Source organism: Helianthus annuus, chromosome 11, assembly GCF_002127325.2.
Source record: "Helianthus annuus cultivar XRQ/B chromosome 11, HanXRQr2.0-SUNRISE, whole genome shotgun sequence".
NCBI lineage: Eukaryota > Viridiplantae > Streptophyta > Magnoliopsida > Asterales > Asteraceae > Helianthus > Helianthus annuus.
This window is the reverse complement of record NC_035443.2, coordinates 92,713,990-92,740,790: the sequence shown is the minus strand read 5'-3', so window position 1 is coordinate 92,740,790 and position 26,801 is coordinate 92,713,990. Positions and strand designations below refer to the sequence as shown.

At 40.5% G+C, this 26,801-nt stretch overlaps 1 protein-coding gene across 1 annotated transcript; it reads left to right on the top strand.

Annotated features, from left to right (window-relative positions):
- The first annotated feature begins 21,301 nt into the window (after positions 1–21,301).
- Positions 21,302–22,651, top strand: LOC118484038 (bromodomain-containing protein 4-like). Its single transcript, XM_035979923.1, has one exon. The coding sequence runs from the start codon at positions 21,302–21,304 to the stop codon at positions 22,649–22,651; it is 1,350 nt and encodes a 449-aa protein (XP_035835816.1).
- The last annotated feature ends 4,150 nt before the right edge of the window (positions 22,652–26,801 follow it).

Below are 26,801 nucleotides of genomic sequence, written 5' to 3'. Positions count from 1 at the left end.
GAGCGAAATCAGCTTTTAGTGAAACTTGTATTTTCGAGCGAAATCAGAAAATTATTTTCAAAATTTTAAAATTTTAACCTTTTCTGATTGATCACTGACAAACCCAGTTAACCAAGTCCAAGTTAATGACCTTGGTCAACTATTTGACCTACCAAGTCCAAGTTAATGACCTTGGTTAGCCAGATTATGAAGTACGCTGACATTTTGATCTGAAAACAGTTCAAATTAATGAACTTTCGAACATTTTGACCCTTCAAACACATTTTCAAACAATCAATCATGTACCAATCATAGTTTAGCATCTCCTGCTTACCCAACCCTCATAAAACAGACATGATCTGCACAAAGCTTTGATCATCTGATTCCCAACATCGGTTTTTGAAAATAAGATGAAAAATTAAAATCTTTTTGGATTTTATAACAAGATAAACTGAAATATGTACACACAAACTTTTTGTGAGCGTGTTAGGGGATCATATCAGCTGCCGACAAGACACAAGCACCGTTAAGCTATTATTTCATACCAAGCCTTAAACAATTCGTGTAGATTGCCGATATACTGATCCTCTTAAATTTTCACAGAACTTTCAATCTGTCAGGGATACGGAATTAATGTTTTAAGACTTAAACCTCTACATGTGTCCCACCTCAGTATATACTCCCGTATCCAGATCCCAATATTCAGTCTTACAGGTGAGTTTACCTAGATGATATTTGTAATGGGGTGAATTGCGAGGGCCGTGAGAGCTCAGGTCGATACTTCCGTATACGCAGAGAGATGACGGCTTCGACTTTTGGTGGGTCCCCTTTGGGGATCTTCTTTACAACAGCACATGATTATCATTTTGCAATGTTTAATCATTTTTTATGCTGAGGGGAGGGTTTACAAGTAAAGCAATGCGTAAAGCATTATCCGGGGACTAGGTCAGTATTTCCATACAGCAGAAGTCCCGGGATAATACCCCAGATATCACTAAGCATAAAGACCTAGTATCTCAGAATAGGGGACCTTTCAAACGAGATTTCGGGGGTTACCCATATATCCTGGAGGTGTTCCCCACGTAAAAGCAAGTAAGTTTTAGGTTTATATCCGAAACTGATCTACTGTTTTTGCAAAGACCTATCAGCACATCTTTAGTGAGACTGCTTAATTGCATTTTACACGTTACATTTCTTTAGCGTATTGTGTCCGTCTAGCTGATGTACTATCATTTTCCCTATTTTACACAAACTCTTTTTCAAGTTTTCTAATGTTTTTGGATTTTTGAATTTTATCATGTTTTTGTATTTTTGTATTTTTATCATGTTTTTGTATTTTTCTGCGACTTTCTCCCCCTAAAACTAAAACATATTTTTGTGTTTTTGTTTTTATCGAAAAGCAGAAAACAAACTATACAGAAAATTGACAACACGACATGGTTCACGTCTGATCGCCGCCCTCCTCGGCTTCACATTCTACTACCTTCCCAGATCGCAGATTTTTCATCCCGTTCAATTTTAAAAGATAGTAAAATCTCTTTTTGTCAAAGGGTTTTGTATAAAAATCAGCTTTCTGATCATCGGTGTGTATGTGCTCAATCCGGATTAACTTCTTCTCGTGACAATCATGGATGAAGTGGTGACGGATTTTGATATGTTTCATTTTTGAATTGTGAACCGGGTTTTTAGTGATGTTTATAGCTGCTTCGTTGTCCACAAATATCGGCGTATCCAAGAATTGCAAACCGAAATCGTGCATTTGCTGTTGGATCCATAGGATCTGTGAGCAACAGCTGGAGGCTGAAACGTATTCAGCCTCACATGCAGAAAGCGCCACTACGGTTTGTTTCTTGCACTGCCAGGTAACGAGTCGAGTTCCAAAGAACTGACACCCGGCAGTGGTGGACTTTGCGTTCTGCTTGCAGCTTCCAAAGTCAGAATCTGTGAAACCTGATAAGGAGAAGTCACCCGAGCGAGGATACCACAAGCCGATGCTTGGGCATACCGTAAGATACGTTTGACAATGGTCAGGTGTGACTGCTTTGGGCTCGACTGATATCTAGCACAGAGACATGTCGGGTACATGATGTCTGGACGGGAAGCAGTGAGATACATCAGAGATCCAATGATTGACCGGTACAATGTCTCGTCCACTTTCACTCCACTTTCTCTGGACAAATCCCATGGTTCTGTGCAAGGGGGGTTGCTGCAAGACTGCATTCAGTCATATCGAACTTGTCAAGCACGTCCTTTACGTATTTCGTTTGGTGAATGAAGATTCCATCGGGCATCTGCTCCACCTGCAGCCCTAGGAAGAACTTCATCTCCCCCATCGAACTCATCTCAAACTTTTTCTTCATCACTTTCTCAAACTCTTTACAAAGATCATCGTTGGTGGAACCGAAAATGATATCGTCAACATAAATCTGCACGATCAACAAATGGCCTGGCACTTCCTTTGTGAACAACGTGCTATCTACTGTCCCTCTGGTGAACCCGTTGGCTAACAGATACTGGGAAAGCGTCTCGTACCAGGCTCTCGGGGCCTGGTGTAGTCCGTAAAGCGCTTTGTCCAGCAGATATACTTGTTTTTGTGCAGTGGATCTGTGAACCCCGGTGGCTGTCCCACATACACCTCTTCTTTGATTTTTCCGTAAAGGAAGGCAGATTTGACGTCCAGCTGGTACACTTTAAAGTCTTTCCATGACGCAAAAGCCAGGAAGATCCGAATTGCCTCGAGTCGAGCAACAGGCGCGTAAACTTCATTGTAGTCGATGCCTTCTTGCTGACTAAAGCCTTATACCACCAGTCGTGCTTTGTTTCTCACCACGACTCCTCTGTCATCCCTTTGCACTTGAAAACCCACTTCGTTTTGATTAACTTTTGATTCTGTGGAAGATCAACTAGTCTCCAGACACCCAGCTTTTCAAACTGTAACAGCTTCTCCTGCATCGCATTTACCCAGCTATCCTCAGTCAACGCCTCTTTGTAAGTTCTGGGCTCAATCTGTGAAATAAAACACTTTAATGAGAATTCTTCTTGCAAATGAGCAACATAAGAATAGAAACATGTAAGAGCTCGGTTTATTTGATCTCGGGTTTTGACACCACTTTGCAGGTCACCAATTATTTGCTCTGATGGATGGTAAGACAAAGTCCGAGGCATCTTGGTGTCAGGCACATTTACTTCCGATTGCAAGTTAGATATATCAAGATCAACGGTTTGATCCTCAGCTTCCATCGAAGTATCATTTGGTTCCTCGTCAAAAGTTGGAGCGGGTTCCACCTCTGAGTCGTCAGAGTCGTCAAATGTTGGAGCTGGTTCCTCTGGTGGTTCGTGAGCTATTCCACTCGGTCCTGCTTCATCATTGTGAGTATCCTCGGTGGGTGGAGGAACCACTAGCGGTCTAGGCACTTGTTCTTGTGACATATATTGCTGGTACTGGTACAGAAGTGCTAGTTCCTCGTCACTCGGCTGGACCGGTAGATGAAATGACTCCCAGAGCTTATCGTAATCAAACATGAATCTTTGTCCAGGAAGTTGTGGTGATGGAGTGTGCTTCTGACAATCCACATGCTGAACTTATATCACCTTCCCCAGGCACGGTACGAACACCCTCTTCAACGGGCTTGCGTAACCTACAAAGAAACCCTCATTTGATTTAGCGCCAAATTTTCCATTCTCATCAATAAACGTACACGGAGACCCAAATGGCTCCAGAAACTCAAGATTCGGCTTGTATCGGTGCAGCAGCTCAAAGCATGTCTTTTTGTACTTTTTGACAGTAAGTACACGATTCAATGTGTAGCAGGCTGCAGATACTGCTTCGCTCCAGAAGAAGATCGGTAGTTTAGAATCGGCCAACATTGTGCGAGCTATCTCTATTAGGGTCCGGTTCTTTCTTTCTACAACGCCGTTCTGTTGTGGTGTGTATGGCGCACTGAATTCATGAAGAATTCCCTTTTCATTGCAAAACTCGTACATTTTGTTGTTTTTGAATTTCGTTCCGTTGTCACTACGAATTCTTCGGATAGGAAGCTTATACACCGTTTCCATCTTCTTGAACAACACCATCAATGACTCAAAAGTTTGATCTTTTCTTTCTAAGCACACGACCTACGAGAATCTTGTAAAGTCATCAGTCACCACCAAGCAGTACTAATGTCCACTGATGCTCTTTACATTGACAGGCCCGAAGAGATCCATGTGTAATCTCTCAAGAGGTAACCTGATCGAATTAAGTATCTTTGGTGGGTGTGACTTCCGAGTCTGCTTCCCTTTTTTACAAGCTACACAATCATCAGAAAAGTGAAAATTCTTTAAATTTACACCTTCTACCAAATCATTGTGTACAAGAAAATTCATTTTACGAACATGTATGTGGCCCATCTTTCGATGCCACATAATTGTTTCTTTTTCCGTTGCTTTTGATTTTGACACAAAACATTGTTTTTGATGAGTTGTTGGTGTTGCAACACTCATATCAAGAATGTACTGGTCATTCTCCCGCGGAGCGCGCAACAACACCATCTCATCAGGGATTTTAAACCCCGGTTTTAAAACCAAACACTCATTCTTTGTGAAATGTACACTGAAAGATTTATCACATATTTGTGAAATACTAAGTAAATTGTTTTCCAACTCTACGATATAGTTCACTTTCTCGAATGAGATGAGACCATTTGACAACGTTCCCTGTCCAACAATTCTCCCGCCTTGATTTCCGGCGAAGCCCACATAACTTCCATTTATTGATTTGACGTCGTAAAGAAGAGCTAGCGTCCCTGTCATATGTCTTGACGCACCACTGTCCATGATCCACTTCGAAAGGATAGACCTGGGCAGCCCCTGCAAACATCAAATCAACTTATTCAAACAATGACGCCCATGATTTCTTAACCTCAGAAACAGTACCAAAAACTACTTCACACTTCTCATTTGTTTTAGGAAAGTTAAATGTGACATTAGGAACATCATCTTTCACAACTGGTTTAACTTTGTTGTTATTCGGGGGAAACTCAGCAAAAATTTGTCAATTTCAGATTCAAATTCTGCAACATCATCTTTCAAAACCTTTGTTTCATTTTTTAACGCATTTTCCATCTTTTTGACCTCAACTGATGGTTTCGACTTCGCAACCCATGAATGATTGGTTATCAAAAATTTTTGTTTTCGGATAAATTTTTGATGTCTTGCGAGACTTGGAAGATTCGCCAACCTCGAAGGTCGATTTCGGCTTTTCTTCTGACTTCAAAGATTCTCCTCTTTTTAGAATGTGAATCGGAGAATCCATTGGTTTTTTACCTTTTGTATCAGTCGGTGACTTTGGTCGAGGTTTTTGAACAGGTTTTTCAAACATTTTCTTGCATTGTTTTGCCATGTGCCCGATTTCATTATAGCGATAACAAACTCTTTTATCATATTCGACAAAAGTTGATTTGATTATCTCCTCTTTCAATTTTTTCACTGCATTGAAATCGTCCACGGCTTTTTGACTAAAGATGTAGTCCTTTTCATCATCTACACTCGGTCCAGCGACAAAGATATCATTCATTTTCTCTTTTGGTTTACCCACCTGCTTAGCCGTCTTCTTCTCAAAACCAATTCCTTTGTTTTTAAAACTATTTTTCTTGTTATTACCCTTACCATCCCACTCTTTCTTTCCCGAGCTGGTAGGACGTGATGTAACAAAAGATTTTTTAGGTTTTGAAAAGAATTCTTTGTTATTAACCTCATTAATGTTCATTTCAACCAACTTAAAAACTTTCTCAACATTCTCAAACTTCACGTTCTGAAGAGGATACTCGAAATCAGAGTAAAGTTTGTCTGTTCCAATCATAGTGTATACCACCATAATCGGATCATCATTCGCACTCTTGTCTGATTTCGGTATGAAACGATCCAAGAAATTACCCTCATCTTCAGACTCACTAACAGCTTTCTCAGATTGAGACTTCTCAGAGTTACCACTCTCTTCATCTAACACCTGATCGACAACAGTTTTGATGACATGTGATTCGTTGTCGGTGTTGGATGCAGAGAATGTAATATCAACGCTTTCAGGCAAATCATCTTCAATTGATCTCAACTTGAGATTCAAAGCACTTTCCACCCCATCTGGATATTTTTGCGTATAATGACTCCACATTGGGGGTGGAACGCTCTTAAAGACTGGTGCAGCATGTGGCTGCTGTGGGACAATTTGTTCAAGAACATAAGATGAAGCCACATAACTCATCAATTTTTTATCAATCCTCTCATTTTCGATTTTAGCTAATTCAAGCTCTTTCTTTAGTGAAGCGATCGTGTCAAGATGAAAGTTAACCTCAACTTGTTTATCAAAAAGTGTTACTTTAGCCAATTTTGTTGGTTTGTCATTTTCAACACTCTCTTTTCGGATCATTTTAATTGACCTGGCAAGAGTATCATAAGCCTCTTTGACTTGTCCAAGGTCAAATTTAAGCATATCAGCATGATGTTTTAATTCCTGATACTTAGTGTCTTTCTCAAGACACTCCATGCACGGTTGTAAACACTTCTGGCATGGTGTTTTAGGGATTGAAACAACTTTCTCAACAACAACCTGTTCATCACACACAATTTTCACATCTTGTTTACCGACATTTTTCAACTCAGACTCAGACACTTTGACCTCCTGAACTCCAGATTTCTGATGTGACTCCTGTTTGACTGACACGGTACTGACAGACTCTGACTTCTCGAGTTCTGTGTCTACCTCTTTTAGCTTTCCCATGAGAGCTTTGTCAGCGATATCTTTCAATGTCTCTGCAGTCATCTCTTTTGTCACGTCTATCATTTCCTCGACAACTTCTTTCTTTTCTTCGTATCTTGGACACGATCCAGTTGTCGGTTCTTCGAAATAACCTGCAAAAGATTCAAACACTTTAGGAGGCATTATTGATTTCATAGAACTTGCCAATACCACCTGTTCTGACTGGTAATAGTAAACTTCTACAGCGATTTCTTCAATGTCAACCACATTCTCAACAGGAACATCCTCAACAACCATTTCTGGCTCAGTCACCATCTCCGGTACTTCAACAATTTCTGCCATCATGGCCTGCCCATCACTTCCCGGAATGTATTTATCCCAGGTAAAACCTTCGGCTACTTTTTCATCATCTTGATTCACGATAAGAGCCTTCTCCGGGTTGTTTTCGATTTGCGGCCTCTGAACAGCAGGTTGTTGGTTAGGCCGATGATAAATCGTCTGCCTGTAATAATCGTTTGTGAACGGGTTCTGATGATTGTTCACTTCACGGTTCGGGCATTCTCTCTTGAAATGACCGCGTTCCTTACACTTGAAATAGGTAACCTTTGATTTGTCGAACCCTAGGTTTTGATAAGGACCTGAGAGACTGTTTCTGCCTGTGATCTCCTTAAAGCGTTGTGCCCTTCTAACCAAACTTGCCATGCACCATTTTATATCAATCAATTCAAGCTCCTCGGGGTCGATCTGGTCGTAATCCTCTTTTGTCATATCCGGATTACCAATCCTACCCGCCACTAAACCTTCATACGCCTCTAAAACGGAAGCAAGTAAAGCAATGTGTTGTTTTGCGGCTGTTTCAGTAATTTCATTTCCATTCTTAATATTCACCGCGATGTTACATTGCACCCCAGAAACGTAAGCCTGATTGTTGGAACTTGTAGAGCTTTGAGGTGAAGGCTGCTCTTGAGCTTTGAAGTTTGGATCATAGTTCACAAACGGTGAGGGCTTGTTTGATTGTGGTGTGTCTGTAGTAGCACTTGAATATGTATCAGCACTAAAACCCGTTTGTATCTTTGGACTTTGATTTGTTGCAACAGGAGTGCTTCCTTTGTAGTAAAGAGATACGTCTTGCTGCACATTCGCTGAATTCATCTTCTTTATCTTCAACAACTCCAACTCATGAGCCTCTATCTTTTCAATAAATGAACTGAGATTCAAATTCACGAAATCCGAGTTGTTTTTCAACATCATCAAGTATGTCCCCCATTCATCATAAGGTAATGCGTCAGACAACTTGTCGATCCATTCCTCGTTTGTCTTTGTAATCTCCAATCTTTTCATCTCTACCACAAGATGGCAATAACGTTCAATCAACTGCTTCGTTGTTTCACCCTTCATCCCGGTAAAGATGTCGAACTCTTTCTTGATCAGGGCTTTCTTGCTTTTGATCATAAAGACACTGCCTTGGAACTTCAACTTTAATGCTTGCCACATCGATTGCGAGTTGTCATCATGTTGTAACAGCACAAGAATATCTTCTTTTATGGCATGTTGAAGAATACTGACCATCTTCTTCTCCGCCTTAAAATCATTCTGTTCGGTTTCAGTCAAACTTCCAATCCCTTTCTCTAAGCCCATTCCATCAACAGGTGGAACATATCTTTTCTCTATCTTCATCCAACACTCAAAATGGTTGGCTTGTACCCAATTCTTGAAACGATCCGACCATCCGGCATACTCATCCAAGTTCATAAGCTTTGGCGGTTTTTGCATTGTTCCTAGCTCGTTCTCCATGTTGACATTTTGAACTATGCTTGCCGGACTTTGTGTTGCCGTCATGCCGCTACCCGCGAAAAGGTTGTAAAAATCTTGATTTTCCATTTTAGGTGACAAATTCTGAAAAATCTTTTAACTTTTTGACAAACAGGTTACTTTTACCGAAAAACTTTCTACACAGACTGAATTCCCAACACGATATCACAAACGAAACGGACTTAACGCTCAAACCATGTTTTCACACTTAGACTGAATTTTAGAGCGAAATCACAATTTTAAGATTTGGAGCGAAATCAAAAGTTACTCTCTGGAGCGAAATCTGAAGGTGACTTTTGGAGCGAAATCAGAATGTTATCTCGAGCGAAATCAGAACTTGAAAACTTTGGAGCGAAATCAACAGGTAATTCCGAGTGGAATCACCTTTGGAGCGAAATCAGTGATTGAATCTCGAGCGAAATCAGAATTCACGAGCGGAATCACTGATTCCGCTTCTACTGCTCGAGCGGAATTAGAACTTTTGGAGTGAAATCAACCAAAAACACCCTCGAGCGGAATCAGGTTTTGGGACATTTTTTACCAATTTTAAGCCGTATTTTATGCTGAAACTCTCAAGGGATTGTTAATTGTCAATTTTACGCAATATGTCCAAATTTTAGTCCATTTTGTCCGTGGCAATGTTTAGAAACTCAAAAGTGTATTAAAAAGGCTTTGATTCTGGTATTCTAGCTCATAACTGGCTCTGATACCAATTGTAGGATCGTTATTGACGATCAAATTAGTCAATCAGAGCTAAACACCATCGTTTATGCAGCGGAAATACACATACAGCTTGAATCAAAGTAGAATGGAGTAGAAACAGAATGCAGATTACTTTAAACACGTTTTCTCATTAATACTTCTCAGAAAAATTCGGCAGCAGTTCGGCTACACGGTCGACATTAAGATACAAATGAGAAACACAAACTACTATATATAGGTGTCTGATTTCGCTCCAAATGAAATTGTGTCATTTCGGGCGAAATCAGAAACAAGTGATTTCGCTCCAAATGAAATTGTGTCATTTTGGGCGAAATCAGAAATAAGTGATTTCGCTCCAATGACATAATGTCATTAGGAGCGGAATCAGAACATTAAACCACAAAACTTTCAAACAGCCCCTATACTATACAAAATTAGCATTTCTGACCCCTAGACCCTATACAAGCTTGACTAAGACTAAGACGCAGGCTTTAGACATTCGTGCACCAACAGTCATTAATTTAGCCGTTTTAGCAGGAGGGAAATACTTATATAAAAACTTTTGGGCTAGTTCATCCCAGGTGTTTATCGAACCAACTGGGAGGGTATTAAGCCAAGCCTTAGCTCGGTATTTTAGTGAAATTGGAAACATTCGAAGGCGGATGGCGTCATTTGATGCTCCATTGATCCGAAAAGTATCACATATTTCCAACAAGTTAGTAATATGTAAATGGGGATCTTCGTCCGCAAGCCCATGAAAGGTTGCGGAGTTTTGGAGCATTTGTATCAAATGCGGCCGAAATTCGAAGTTGTTGGCCTCGACATTCGGTGCATTGATAGCGGCGCCGAGATTACCTACGATGGGTCGTAGGTAATCCATGAGGGTACGTTGATCCGCCATTGGAAGTGGGTCCCCCGAAACTTTCTCTTGGTTTTAAGCTTTAAATCTTTTTCTTAGAAAGCGTTCGGGTTCGTCAAGAGGTTCTTTTATGTCTCTACTAGAACTGGAGCTCATACACTGCGTAGAAAGGTCAGATGTGGCGCCTGGGTTCCAAGTCCTGCAATAAATACAAAAAAGAACGTTGGTCAGAAGTTTCACCACGACCCCGTGCTCAGATGAACACGGCCCGTGGTCGGAGATACAGTAATTGTTTTCCGGATCCCTATTACTGGGGAGCTCGACACGGCCCCGTGCTGCACCGACACGGCCCCGTGCTTAACTCTCTGTAACTCGGAAAATAAAAACTGCCAGTAACAATGCTGGGCACGGCCCATGTCCGACTAGGCACGGCCCGTGCTGAGCTCTGCAGAAACTGAAAATTTAAGAAAAATCCTAAAAAAACAGAAAAATAATGTTGGTGCACGAATGTCTAAAGCCTGCGTCTTAGTCTTAGTTGTTCATGTATAGGGTCTAGGAATGTTAATTATGTAATATATAGGGGGTTGAAATGAAAAATTGGGTTTGTAATGTACTGATTTCGCTCATAATGACAATGTGTCATTTGGAGCGAAATCACTAGCTTCTGATTTCGCTCCAAGTGACACATGGTCATATGAGCGAAATCCCATCCCCTATATATAGTAGTTGTGTTTTCTCATTTTGTACGTGCATGTTTACTGTGTAGCCAAACTGCTGCTCGACTATTTCTTGAAGAATTAATGAGAAAACCAGTTTAAAGTGATGTGCTTCTGTTTCTACTCAATTTCTACTTTAATTCATGCTGATTTTGTATTTCCGCTGCATTATCAGTAGTATCTAGCTCTGATTGACTCACACGACTGTCAATAACGGTCCTACAATAGGTATCAGAGCCAGTTGTGAGCTAGTTTACCTAAATCAAAGCCTTTTTCTTGCACATTTTGAGTTTCTGGACTTTCCAACGGACAAAATGGACTGAAATTTGGACACATAGTGTAAAACTGTCTAATAACAAACCCTTGAGAAATTCAGACCTAAAAACAGCTTAAAACTGATCGAAAATGGCTCGTGAACTGATTTCGCTCGAAGGTACTTAAGTGATTTCGCTCGTAGGTTCAAGCGAAATCAAGTGTTTGTCACATTAGATTCTAATTTCGCTCATACAGTAAACGCGAAATCAGAGGTTTCGCTCTTGTGGTTGAGGTTTCGCTCCTAGTGTAATCACTGATTTCGCTCTTGTGGTTTCAAGTGCTAATTTCGCTCAAATTGACACTTTGATTTCGCTCATAAGGTCATTATCTGATTTCGCTCCTGTGAGCAAAAGTTGATTTCGCTCCAAACCAACTTTAAAAGCAGATTTCGCCTGAAAGGTCTGTTTTTGTGTAAAAATCATGGTTTGGGCGTTTAGTCCGTTTCGTACGTGATCGAGTGTTGGAAACTCAGTTTGTGTTAAAAGTTTTCGATAAAAGTAAACTGTTTGTCAAAAAGTGAAACGTTTTGAAATTTGTCACTAAAATGGAACATCAAGATTTTTACAACTTGTTTGCGGGAAGCGGCATGTCGGTTACGCAAAGTCCGGCGAGTATAGTTCAGAATGTTAACATGGAGAATGAATTAGGGACGATGCAAAAGCCTCCGAAGCTTATGAGTTTGGACAAATATGTCGGATGGTCAGGCCGTTTCAAAAACTGGGTCCAAGCCAACCACTTTGAATGTTGGATGAAAATAGAGGCGAAGTATGTACCACCGGTTGATGGTTTGGGATTGGAAAAGGGCATCGGGAGTTTAACCGAAACTGAACAGATTGAGTTCAAGGCTGAGAAGAAGATTGTTAGCATTCTGCAACAGGCCATCAAAGAAGATATTCTCGTTTTACTGCAACATGAAGATAATTCTTAGTCGATGTGGCAAGCGTTAAAACTGAAGTTTCAAGGCAGTGTTTCGATGATTAAAAGCAAGAAAGCTTTAATCAAGAAAGAATTTGACATTTTTACTGGGATTAAAGGCGAAACGACAAAGCAGTTAATCGAACGATACTGTCATCTAGTGGTAGAAATGAAGCGGTTGGAAATTACAAAGACAAATGAAGAATGGATTGATAAGCTGTGTGATGCACTACCGTATGATAAATGGGGCACTTACTTAATGATGCAGAAGAATAATTCTGATTTTGTGAATCTTAACCTAAGCTCATTCATCGAGAAGATCGAAGCCCACGAGCTGGAATTGCTGAAAATCAAGAAGATGAACTCAGCGAGTGTGCAGCAAGATGTATCGTTGTATTACAAAGGGAACACTCCAGTTTCAACCAATCAAAGCCCAAAAATACAGACGGGTTTCATTGCTGATAACACCTCAAGTGTTTCTTCAAACACTCCTCAATCCGGCAATTCTTCACCATTCATGAACTTTGAACCGAATGTTAAAGCTCAGGAACAGCCTTCACCTCAAAGTTCTATAGGATCCAATCATCAGGCGTACGTTTCTGGGGTGCAGTGTAATATTGCGGTGAATATAAAAAATGGAAACGAGATAACTGAAACAGCCGCAAAACAACATATCGCACTACTTGCTTCCGTTCTCGAGGCTTATGAAGGCTTAGTCGCAGGAACGATCGGTAATCCTGACATGACAAAGGAAGATTACGACCAAATCGATCCCGAAGAACTTGAATTGATTGACATCAAGTGGTGTATGGCGAGTTTGGTGAGAAGAGCTCAACGTTTCATGGAAATTACAAGCCGGAACAGTTTATCAGGTCCCGATCAAAAGTTAGGGATTGATAAGTCGAAAGTTACATGCTTTAAATGTAAAGAACGAGGTCACTTCAAAAGAGAATGTCCTAACCGTGAAGTGAATAATCATCAAAACCCGTTCACAAACGACTACTACAGGCAAGCAATCTATCACCGACCAAACCAACAGCCAGCTGTTCAGAGGCCGCAGATTGAGAATAAACCGGAAAAGGCGCTGATCGTGAATCAAGACGATGAAATGGTAGCCGCAGGATTTAGTTGGGATAAATACATCCCAGGTAGCGATGGACAAGCCATGATGGCAGAAGTTGTTGAAATTTCTGAGATGGTGTCTGAGCCAGAAGTAGTTACTGAAGATGTTTCTGTGGTTGCTGAAGAGGTTTCTGCTGAAAATGTGGTCGATATTGAAGAAATAGCTACTGAAGTGTATTACTACCAGTCAGAGCAGGAGGTATTGGGAAGTTTAATGAAATCTGTATTGCCTCCTAAAATTTCTGAATCTTTTGCAGGTTATTTTGAAGAACCAAAGACCGGATCATGCCCAAGATTTGAAGAGAAGAAAGAAGTCGTTGAAGAATTGATAGATGTGTCGAAAGAGCTGACTGGAGAGGCATTAAAAGACATAGCTGACAAAGCTCTTATGGGAAAGCTCAAAGAGGTAGACTCAGAACTCGAGGAGTCAAAATCTGTCAGTAGTGTGTCAGTCAAACGAGAGGAATCTGGAGTTCAGGAGATCAAATCTGTCAAAATGTCTGAGTCTGAGTTAGACAATGTCGGTAAAATTGATTGTGTTGAGCAGGTTGTTGAAAAAGTTGTTTCAATCCCTGAAACACCATGCAAACAGTGTTTAGAACCATGCATGGAGTGTCTTGAAAAAGACACTAAGTATCAGGAATTGAAACACCATGCTGATATGATTAAATTTGACCTTGGCCAACTTAAAGAGGCGTATGATACTCTTGCCAGGTCAATCAAGATGATCCAAAAAGAAAGTGTTGAAAACGATAAAGCAACAAAATTGGCTAAAGCAACACTATTTGATAAACAAATTGAGGTCAATTTTCATTTAGACACGATCGCATCGCTTAAGAAAGAACTTGAATTGGCTAAAATCAAAAACGATCGGATTGATAAAAAGTTGATGAGTTATGTGGCTTCATCGTACGTTCTTGAACAGATTGTCCCCCAGCAGCCACATGCTGCACCAGTCTTTAAGAGCGTTCCACCCCCAATGTGGAACCATTATACACACAAATATCCAGATGGGGTGGAAGCTGCATTGAATCTCAAATTGAGATCGATAGAGGATGATTTGCCTGAAAGCATAGATGTCACATTCTCTGCATCCGATACCGACAACGAATCACAGGTTATCAAAACAGTTGTCGATCAGGTATTGGATAAGGAGAGTGATAAATCTGAAAAGGCTCAATCTGAAAAGATTGTTAGTGATTCTAAAGATGAAGGCAATTTCTTAGATCGGTTCATACCGAAATCGGAAAAGAGTGCGAATGATGATCCGATTATAGTGGTATACACTATGATTGGAACAGACAAACTTTATTCTGATTTCGAGTATCCACTTCAGAATGTGAAGATTGAGAATGTCGAAAAAGTGTTTAAATTGGTTGAAATGAACATTAATGAGGTCAATAACAATGAATTCTTTTCAAAACCTAAAAAGTCGTTTGTTACATCACGTCCCACAAGTTCGAGAAAGAAAGAAGGGGATGGTAAAGGTCATAACAAGAAAAACAATATTAAAAACAAAGGAATCGATTTTGAGAAGAAAACGGCTAAGCAGGTGTTTAAGCCGAAAGAAAAGATAACTGATATTTTTGTCGCTGGTCCAAGTGTCGATGATGAGAAGGATTATATTTTTAGTCAAAAGGCTATGGACGATTTCAATGCAGCGAAAAAGTTGAAAGAAGAGACAGTCAAATCAACTTTTGTTGAATATGACAAAAGGGTGTGTTATTGCTGTAGTGAAATCGGGCACATGGCAAAACAGTGTCAGAAAGTGGTTCAAAAACCAATTGTTCAAAAACCAAGTGTTCAAAAACAAATTGTTCAAAAACAAACTGTTCAAAAATCAAACGTTCAAAAACCTCGACCTAAATCACCGATTGACACAAAAGGTAAAAAGCCGATGGTTTCTCCGATCCGAATTTTAAAGAGAGGGGAATCTTTGAAGTCGGAGGATAAGCCGAAATCGACTTTCGAGGTTGGCAAATCCTCTAAGTCTCGCAAGACTTCAAAAATTTACCCTAAAACAAAAATTTTCGAAAACCAATCTTGGGTCGCGAGGTCAAAACCATATGTTGAGGTCAAAAAGATGGAGAATGCTTTGAAAATTGAATCAAATATTTTTAAAGATGACGTTGTTGAGTTTGAAAATGAAGTTGATAAATTTCTTGCAGAGTTTCCCCCGATAACCAACAAAGTAAAATCAGTTGTGAAAGAAGAGGTTCCTAATGTCACATTTAATTTTCTGAAAACAAATGAGAGGTGTGATGTTGTGTTCGGAAGTGTGTCGGAGGTTAAGAAATCATGGGCTTCATTGTTTGAATAAGCTGATTTGATGTTTGCAGGGGCTGCCCAAGTCTATACTGTCAAAGTGGATTATGGATAGTGGTGCTTCAAGGCATATGACTGGGACGCTAGCTCTTCTCTACGATGTCAAATCTATCAATGGAAGCTATGTGGGATTTGCCGGGAATCAAGGCGGGAGAATCATTGGTCAAGGAACGTTGATAAATGGCGTGATTTCGTTCGACAAAGTGAACTATATAGTAGAATCACAGAACAATTTACTCAGTATTTCACAAATCTGTGACAAAGCTTTTAGTGTACATTTTACAAACAAAGAATGTGTGGTTTTGAAACCAGGGTTTAAAATCCCTGATGAGATGGTGTTGTTGCGCGCTCCGCGGGAAAACGATCTTTATATTCTTGATATGAGCATCGCAACGCTAACAACTCATCAGAAACAATGTTTTGTGTCAAAGACTAAAGCGACAGAAAAAGATTCGATAATGTGGCATCGTAAGATGGGCCACATTCATGTGCGTAAAATGAACTTTTTAGTACACAATGATTTGGTTGATGGTGTAAATCTGAAGAATTTTCACTTGAATGATGATTGTGTAGCGTGTAAGAAAGGGAAGTAGACTCGGAAGTCACACCCACTGAAGATCCTCAATACAATCAGGTTACCTCTTGAGAGATTACACATGGATCTCTTCGGGCCTGGCAACATAAAGAGCATCAGCGGAGACTTGTATTGTCTGGTGGTGACTGATGACTTTACGAGATTCTCGTGGGTTGTGTGCTTAGAAAGAAAAGTTAAAACTTTTGAGTCTTTGATGGTGCTATTCAAGAAGATGGAAACGGTGTATAAGCTGCCGATCCGGAGGATTCGTAGTGACAACGGAACCGAATTTAAAAACAACAAGATGTACGAGTTTTGCAACGAGAAGGGAATTCTTCATGAATTCAGTGCGCCATACACACCACAGCAGAACGGCGTTGCTGAATGAAAGAATCGGATCCTGATAGAGACAGCCCGTACGATGTTAGCCGATTCCAAACTACCAATCTTTTTTTGGAGCGAAGCAGTATCTGCAGCCTGCTATACGTTGAATCGAGTTCTAACTGTCAAGAAATACAAAAAGACATGTTTTGAGCTGCTGCACCGTTATAAGCCGAATCTTGAGTTTTTGGAGCCATTTGGGTCTCCTTGCACGTTTATTGATGAAAACGGTAAATTTGGCGCTAAATCTAATGAGGGTTTCTTTGTAGGTTACGCAAGCCCGTTGAAGAGAGTGTTCGTACCGTGCCTGGGGAAAGTGATTCAAGTCCAGCATGTGGATTGTCAGAAGCATACTCCATCACCACAACTTCCCGGACAAAGATTCCTGTTCGATTACGATAAGCTCTGGGAGTCGTTTCAACTGCCGGTTCAGCCAAGTGACGTGGAACTAGCACTTTTGTACCAGTATCAGCAAAATATGCCACAGGAGCAAGTTCCTAGACCGCCAGTAGTTCCTCAACCCACCGTGGGTACTCACGATGATGAAGCTGGACCGAGTGGAACAGCTCACGAACCACCCGAGGAACCAACTCCATCTTTTGACGAATCTGACGACTCAGAAGCGGAACCCGCTCCGACTTTTGACGAGGATCCAACAGAAGCTGAGGATCAAACCATTGATCTTGACATATCGAGCTTGGAATCGGAAGTGAATGTGCCTGACAATGCTATGCCTCGGATGTTGTCTTATCATCCGTCAGAGCAGATAATTGGTGACCTGTAAGTGGTGTCAAAACCCGAGATCAACTAAATCGAGCTCTTACATGTTTCTATTCTTCTATTGCTGATGTGCAGAAAGAAGTCTCATTAAAATGTTTTATTTCGCAGATCGAGCCCAGAACTTACAAAGAGGCATTGACTGAGGATAGCTGGGTAAATGCGATGCAGGAGGAGCTGCAACAATTTGAAAAGCTGGGTGTCTGGAGACTTGTTGATCTGCCAAAGAATCAGAAGTTAATCAAAACAAAGTGGGTTTTTAAGTGCAAATGAGATGATAGAGGTGTCATGGTGAGAAACTAAGCGCGACTAGTGGTACAAGACTCGAGGCAATTCGGATAATTCTAGCCTTCGCGTCATGGAAAGATTTTAAAGTGTACCAGTTGGACATCAAATCTGCCTTCCTTAACGGAACAATCAGAGAAGAAGTGTATGTGGGGCAACCACCGGCGTTCACAGATCCACTACACAAAAACAAGGTGTATCTACTAGACACAGCGCTTTACGGACTTCACCAGGCCCCGAGAGCCTAGTACGAGACGCTTTCCCAATACTTGTTGGCCAACAGGTTCACAAGAGGGACAGTAGACAGCACTTTGTTCACCAAGGAAGAGGCAGGACATTTGTTGATCGTGCAGATTTACGTTGACGATATGATTTTCGGTTCCACCAACGACGACCTGTGTAAAGAATTTGAGAAAGTGATGAAGAAAAAGTTTGAAATGAGTTCAATGGGGGAGATGAAGTTCTTCCTCGGGCTGCAGGTGGAGCAAATGCCCGATGGAATCTTCATTCATCAAACGAAGTACGTGAAGGACGTGCTTGACAAGTTCGACATGACAGATTGCAGTCCTGCTTCAACCCCCCTTGCACAGAATCACGGGATTTGTCCAGATGAAAATGGAGTGAAAATGGACGAGACATTGTACCGATCAATCATTGGATCTCTGATGTATCTCACGGCTTCCCGTCTAGACATCATGTACCCGACGTGTCTCTGTGCCAGATACCAGTCGAATCCAAAGCAGTCACACCTGACCATTATGAAACGTATCTTACGGTATTTGAAAGGCTGCCCAAGCATCGGCTTGTGGTATCCTCGATCGGGTGACTTTACTTTATCTGGTTTCGCTGATTCTGACTTTGGAAGCTACAAGCAAAACGCAAAGTCCACCACTGCTGGGTGTCAGTTCTTTGGAACTCGACTCGTCACCTGGCAGTGCAAGAAACAAACCGCAGTGGCGCTCTCTACATGCGAGGCTGAATATGTTTTAGCCTCCAGCTGTTGCTCGCAGATCCTTTGGATCCAACAGCAGATACGCGACTTCGGTTTGTAGTTCATAGATACTCCGATCTATGTGGACAATGAAGCAGCTATTAACATCACTAAAAATCTGGTCCACCATTCGAAAACTAAACACATTGAAATCCATCACCACTTTATCCATGATTGTCACGAGAAAAAGTTAATTCGGATTGAACACTTGCACACCGATGATCAGAAAGCGGATTTTTATACTAAACTATTTGACAAAAAGAGATTTTACTATCTTTTGAAATTAAACGGGATGAAAAATCTGCAATCTGGGAGGGGAATTGAATGTGAAGCCGAGTTGGGCGGCGATCTGACGTGAACCATGTTGTGTTGTCAATTTTGTTTGTACAGTTTATTTTCTGATTTTCGATAAAAACAAAAACACAAAAATATGTTTTTCTTTTTAGGGGGAGAAATTCGCAGAAAAATACAAAAACATGATAAAATAAAAAATCCAAAAACATTAGTAAATAAAAAAAGAGTTTGTGTAAAATAGGGGAAATGATAGTACATCAGCTAGACGGACACAGTACGCTAAAGATTTGTAATGTTTAAAATGCAATTAAGCAGTCTCGCTAAAGATGTGCCGATAGGTTTTTGCAAAATCAGTAGATCAGCTTGGGATATAAAACTAAAATTCACTTGCGTCTACGTGGGGAACACCTCCAGGATATACGGGTAACACCCGAAATCCTGTTTGAAAGGTCCCGTATTCTGAGATACTAGGTCTTTATGCTTAGTGATATCTGGGGTATTATCCCGGGACTTCTACTGTATGGAAATACTGACCTAGTCCCCGGATAATGCTTTACGCATTGCTTTACTTGTAAAGCCTCCCCTCAGCATAAAAAATGATGACGCATTGAAAAATGTTAATCATGTGCTGTTGTAATCAAAAGATCCTCTAAAGGGGACCCACCGTAAAGTCGAAGCCGTCATCTCTCTGCGTATACGGAAGTATCGACCTGAGCTCTCACGGCCCTCGCAATTCACCCCATTACAGATATCATCTAGGTATACTCACCTGTAAGACTGAATACTGGGATCTGGTTACGGGAGTATATACTGAGGTGGGACACATGTAGAGGTTTAAGTCTTAAAACACTAATTCTGTATCCCGAACAGATTGAAAGTTTTGTGAGAATTTAAGAGGATCAGTATATCGGCAATCTACGCGAATTGTTTAATGCTTAGTAAGAAATTATAGCTTAACGGTGCTTGTGTCTAGTTGGCAGCTGATATGATCCCCTAACACGCTCACAAAAAGATTGTGTGTACAGTTTTCAGTTTATCCTGTTAAAAACTCAAAAATATTTTAGTTTCTCATCTTATTTTTCGACAACCGACGTTGGGAATCAGACGATCAAAGCTTTGTGCAGATCATGCCTGTGATTGATGAGGGCTGGGTAAGCAGGAGATACTTAAACTGAGATTGGTACATTGTTTGACAGTTGTAAAGTGTTTGAAAGTTCAAAACGTTCAGAAGTTCATTAATTTGAACTGTTTTTAAAACGAAATGACAGCGTACTTCATAATTCGGTCAACCAAGGTCATTAACTTGGACTTGGTAGGCCAAGCAGTTGACCAAGGTCATTGACTTGGACTTGGTTAACAGGGTGTGTCGGTGAACAATCGGAAAATTGCTAAAAAGTTAAATTTTTGAAAAACATATTCTGATTTCGCTCATGTGACACTTAAAATTGATTTCGCTCATAGTTGCTTCACAAAGTTGATTTCGCTTGTAGTTCTATAGCTGATTTCGCTCGAAGGGTTCTTTTGGGCATTCAGAGGGAAATCAGGCAGACTATATAAGTCAGCTGATTCCGCTCATAAATCATTTCTCACATTTCGCTCATAAGACTTCTCTCTCCAGCGACTTTAAGAGAAACCTTGAAAACCACGTTTTACAGGCGAATAGCTGCCCAAATTTCATCAGATCTTGTGTTTATCATAGTCACTAATCATGGGCAAGGTAGTATTAGGCACAATTTGATCTGTATCACCCTTATTTTTGATTGCCGGCGTATATTGATGAACAAAACATAGATTTAGGGTGTTTAACTGTTAAATCAGAACATAAACCTAAACATGTGTTGTCGTAATATGATGTATTTCATGTCTGGATTCTTGTTTGATCAAAGTTTCAGTGTTTAATGATGATTGTCGATATACAGGATGTATATTCTTAGATCTGTGGTGTTTTAATGGACAAAAAATGAAATCAAAACAAACCCTAAGATGCATAAGTTGTGATTTCGCTTATTGAACATACCTGTGATTCCGCTCTTGTGTTATCTTTCTGTTTTCGCTCTAAGTGTCTGTGTAAATTCACCTCTAATGTTTAACTTGTGATTTCGCTTCTGTTGAAGTGTCATCACTTGTAATTGTTTTGATGATTAAAATTTTTCTAAGTAATATTGATTCATGTTATATTGTTTTTAATGTGCAGGGTTCTAGTGTGATCTTTGATCCTCTTCACAACAGTTGTTGTGATTTGGATATGCAGAAAAACCCTGAATTAGCCAAGTTTAGCGGTATTTTGGAGTTTATGGGCCGAGTTCCAATCCAGAAAGCGCTTACGGATCAACGTCCAGTGTACATATCTCATATAGACCGTTTCTAGAAGAATGCAAGCTACGATGATCAGAACAAAGTAATTTCGTCAATTGTTGAGGTGCATGGTAAAAAGGAGAAGATACTAGTCACTGAAGCGCTTATTCGTGAGGTTATTAACTTTTCGGATGAAGCAGAGTCGCCAATAAGATTTCGAGAACGAATGGTAAAAGGATGCATGCTCAGAATGGGTTATCAGGGAGCACTGAATGTCGGAAATTATTTAAAGTCAAAATTCCAGAAACCCTACAAGTTCCTGATTCACAGTATTTTGATGTCACTCAGTCATACGAAGGGGAGTTATGATACAATGCGTGACTACCAAATGAACATGGTTACTGCGTTAGTGCTGAACAAGAAATACAACTTTTCGCATATTGTATTCCACTACATGACAGAGAATATCAGAACGAAGAGCAAGACATGGATGTATCCTCGATTCGTGCAGATGTTGATCGATCACGCTTATCCAGAAACTGATCGAAATATAAAGGATGACTTGTTCGTACAATCACATATGAGCAACGATTCGCTCAAACAGCTTGCGAGATATCATCCTAATCACCCTGAACCAAAAGTTGGTGCTGAATTCTTCGGGTTTATAAAGGATGCCAATTATGTTGATCCTGGTCCAGTTGATCACAAAAACTGGAGAAACGAAGAAGAGATGAAAGAGGCAGCCTATGCTGAAGAGCTGAAAACTCTTGCGGAGTTTAAATACATCAAAAATGAATGGTTTGTCAAAGAAACAGGGAGGAGACGCAGAAAGGCCACTCCTAAAATTCAAGAGGGTGAAGGGTCGTCATCAAAACCAAAGAAAAAGCAAAAGAAAGCCGCAGAAACGTTATTGATTGATGAACCTGAAGAAGATGAGCCAGTTGTAGCTGCGGAAGACGATCCGTATAATGCTGGTGAAGATATGATGTTTAATGTTGATGTCTTGGAAACTGGGCCAACAGTGACTGCTGAAGTTGATCAAGCGGTTAATGTCGAAGCTGGAAAAGAGAAGGTTATTGATGACATTAAGGGTGATGATGTTGATAAGAGCACTACAAGTTCTTCGAGCTCTTCAGATGATGAGATTGACGAGACTGAACGTTTAAGAAGAGTTCAGGAAGCAACAGAACAAGAGAAATTGTTGAGGAAAAGAAAGAGACATGAAAAAGATGACGATGATGCTTATGTTCCTTCTCCAGAACATGTCTCTGAGTCACAATCTCCTTCAGTAGGTCGAAAGAAAGCTGGAGCACGAAAGAAAGTGGTATCTCCAAAGATCCGAAAGGTTACACCGAAGATTAAAATGCCAAAGATTGTCTTAAAGAAGAAGCCTTCCAAAGAAACCAGGAAACCACCAACACCACCACATGAGTCAACACCACCTCAATCACCAATTCAATCACCACCACGACAACCTACACCTCCACAGCAACCTTCACCACCAAAACAACCAACACCACCCAGACAACCATCACCTTTACATCTTTCACCACTACATCTTTCACCACCACCATAACAAATCCTTCTTACATCGCAAGAAATCTTTCAAACACCTCCACCCACTCAAATTCAACCTGGTTCTTCTGGCAAAGGTCTTTACACTCCTCATGATAGTCTTGAAGACATTGGAGATTTCGGTTTTGCTAACGATGAACAAGTGAAGAAGTTGGAGAAGAAAATGGATGAAGTGTTGGATGATAACAAGAAACTTGCTGCTGAGAACTAGAAAGTTTCTGATCATGAAAGAATTCTTGAAATGCGTGTGAAGAGGTTGGAGGGTGATAACAAAGAGTTGTTGAAAAAGATTGACAGTGATCAATCAGAGATAGATATTTTGAAGGTGCGAGTTGCTGAGCTTGAAGAAGAAAAAGCTCAAAGAGATGAACAAAATGAATACTTCAAGTTGAAAAACAAAGAGCTGGAAGCGGCTAAAGCATTCAGAGATCATGAATTCTATATGTCGAATAAAGTCGTTGAAAGTATGCTCGGAACGTCTGTAGAGCAAAAGTTTGAAGAGTTGCAAGTTGAGGAACTCAGGGCACAACGTCAGGCAGAGATTGATGAACAAATGAAAAATAAAGGTAAAGGTGCTGAAGGAAGTTCTGCAGTGACAGAGAGATCAATCGTTCCTTCCATGGTTGTTGAGAATCCTGAACTTATATCTGCTATATCTGGTCTGTTTGAAGAAGATACACCTCTTGATGAGTTAATTGGTGATAGTGATGAAGAAGATGATGATGAGGAGGATGACGAGGAAGATGATGAAGATGAGAAAGTCTATTCAGCGAGCAGTCATGGTTCTGATAATGATGATGACGATGCTCAGGGTGGTATGGGTGTGAAAGTATCTGAAGCTTCCACTGAGAAAACTGTTGATGATTTGATGAACGATTCAGTGAATGAAGAATCAGGGGGAGCAGAAGGAAAGGGGGAGTCAGGTGATTCACAAAATGTTCAACAAGCCGAGAAGTTAATCTTGAGATTGGATACTTATAGAGAAGAAGGCGAACATTTTCATACGTACACGTTGGAAGCAATTAAAGAAATGACTCGCATGGTTAATCCTGATTTTAAGTTCGACTTTGAAGAAGAATTGAATGCCTTCGATATCAATCAGCAGCGTGATTACGAGTATAAGTATGTTGAAGATGCTGATATGTATGACAGAGTCGAAGTTGAAGATTGGACGGATGATGAAAGTGTTAATGAAGATACTTCTCAGTTGCCTACGCTGATGGAGTTCTTTACAGAAGAAAATCGCGATGAGTTGAGAAGAAAAGTTTCTGAGATTCTGAAAGATAAGAACTTTGATGGCACTCCCAAAGATATGGCAAAGGAAGAAAGGAAGAAATGGTTTAAGGATAGTCACGAGAGAAAGTTTAAAAGACCGTTAAAGTACTATCAACGTGATCGAAGCGTGTCTCTCGGTGACATCATTAGCTGGGGTTTCTTACCTCAAGTGAATGCTTACGCAATCAGGAGAGAATGTGGGGTGCAGTACTTTGAATATCTATATAACGTGATGTCATTACCTTGGTGGGATGTGGAGGAGCTGTCTAAAGTTAGAACTCTTGGGTATTCGGTACGAAAGAATGATATTCCGATGTGGGGGTATATCAAGTTTGAATCGTTGAAAGAATTTCGCCACTGGAAGCCGCATTACCCTAAGAGAGTGCAGAGAGTAAATCCGGAAACAGGGGTTGTAGAAACGATTCTTAACGTCAAAAAGCCAAAGACAGTGAAGACTATCCCAGTGCCACCAATGGAGCAGGATTTCTACAAAGGATTCTTGGGCTGGGTGTATAGTTACATTTCGAGTGAGGCTGTCATTACTTACAGAGCAGGAGGGGAATTAAGAGAAATACATGTGTATGACCCAATGTGGTTAGTCAATTGCTCTGCGAAGGATATCGAATGTTTATTCATCAACAAGATTCATTATCAAGTTGAAGATAAAGAGCAGGTGTTACAGTTCCAAAGAGTTGCTACCCTTTGCTTTCAGAAAGGTATCAATTCTGAGAGTAAATGGAAGTCATCCTGGTGGTCGCTCGATGAGAAGATGAAAAGAAAAGTTGAACGTGAACATCGAAAGCTTGAAGAAAAGAGGGGAACATGGATGAATATTCAAGCTGAAGAAGAGAAGGAAAGAAAGAAGGAGAATGACAGGATAAGGAACGCGCTTAGGAGGAAGCCTAAGCAGCATGAAGAAAAGTTCAAGTCCTTGTGAAGACCCGAAGACAAGACTGAAGACTGCGGCTGTATCCAAGGGGGAGTTTGTTGGTGCACGAATGTCTAAAGCCGGCGTCTTAGTCTTAGTTGTTCATGTATAGGGTCTAGGAATGATAATTATGTAATATATAGGGGGTTGAAATGAAAAATTGGGTTTGTAATGTACTGATTTCGCTCATAATGACAATGTGTCATTTGGAGCGAAATCACTAGCTTCTGATTTCACTCCAAGTGACACAATGAGCGAAATCCCATCCCCTATATATACTAGTTGTGTTTTCTCATTTTGTACGTGCATGTTTACTGTGTAGCCGAACTGCTGCTCGACTATTTCTTGAAGAACTAATGAGAAAACCAGTTTAAAGTGATCTGCTTCTGTTTCTACTCAATTTCTACTTTGATTCATGCTGATTTTGTATTTCCGCTGCATTATCAGTAGTATCTAGCTCTGATTGACTCACACGACTGTCAATAACGGTCCTACAAATAAGGAAAAATGATTAGGCCCTTGATTCCTAACTTTCTCAAAATCCTTGTGTCCCCGGCAACGGCGCTAAAAACTTGATGTGTGCGGTGTTATATATATTTTTGTGTATATTTTTAGCCCTTTTTACACTTTAGTCAAGCTTTAAATTTATAAAACATGATATTTTACTAACACTAAACACACATATGGGCAAGTGCACCCATCGTGAGCGTAGTATAGCGTTGGTAAGATACCGAGGTCGTCCAAGGACACAAGAGCTTTTAGTAGCGGTTTATCCTCAACGTCTAATCAAATCAAAATTTTAGAAAAAGGTTTAAACATGAAAATAAAAACTAAAAATGCTGAAAATAAAAATAAAGCAGATAGACAAGATGAATCACTTGGATCCGACTCGCCTTTAGTGTAACCTTTGATTATTTCCGCACTTTTGCACGTTTTAAGAGATTATCTTAGTTGTAGTAGTAGGCCCCTCTTTTGAAGGTGACGTTACCCTCAACCCAGTAGTTTGAGTCAGCAATAATACAATCCTAAAGGGTTGGATTATTGAAAGATAACTAATTAAGTTATTAATGCGTAATGTGGTAGGCCCCTCTTTTGAAGGTGACGTTACCCTCGGCTAAGTAGTTTGAGTCAGAAGGGATACAATCCTAATTAGCTGGCTTAATGTTTTAATAGTAGTTTACATATGAGGGGATCAAGAAATTCGAACCCCTGCCATCCAATACCAGTGGGTATTGAAGGAGGTCCTACTAAGCTTGACCCAGGTCCTTGCAGGATCTATACACTGAACAAGGCAAGACGCTTACCAATCCATTCCCTTAACCCCCGACCAGGTAGCCAACATATCTCCATATAGACCGTGGAGATATGAATGGTGTAAATCTTTTATTTTATATAGACAGTAAAATAATGCCAAGACACCACGGACAAATGATAAGGAAGTTTCACCTTCAACACAAGAAACTAGTTATTAAAGTCATTAATACATAACCAAATAAAAAGTGCGAAAAGATTAAAAATAAAAAGTACTACACTAAATGCTTGTCTTCACCAAGTGATGTAAGAGACTTGGGCAAACATGGCCTTTGATTGGCAAGAACTCTTACTATTAATCTTGGATGCCGAGACTACTACACACACTCTATGATGGATGATGGATGATGGTGGTGGATGTGGGTTGTGATGGTGGTGGTGGTGGTGGGTGGGTGAAGTGTGAGAGAGGTGGTTTGCCAAGGGCTGCCTTTGAAGTGAACCAAACACCTTTATTTATAGCCTGCACAGAAGCCCGGACACGGCCCCGTGTCCATTGGGCACGGCCCCGTGTCCACCCATCTTCTCTTTCTTCATTGAATGCAGTTTGTCTGCATTAGTTGACCACGCCCCCGTGTCTGCTGGGCACGACCCCGTGTGCAGAAGTGTATCTGTACTATCAAGATTTGCTTGGATTCTG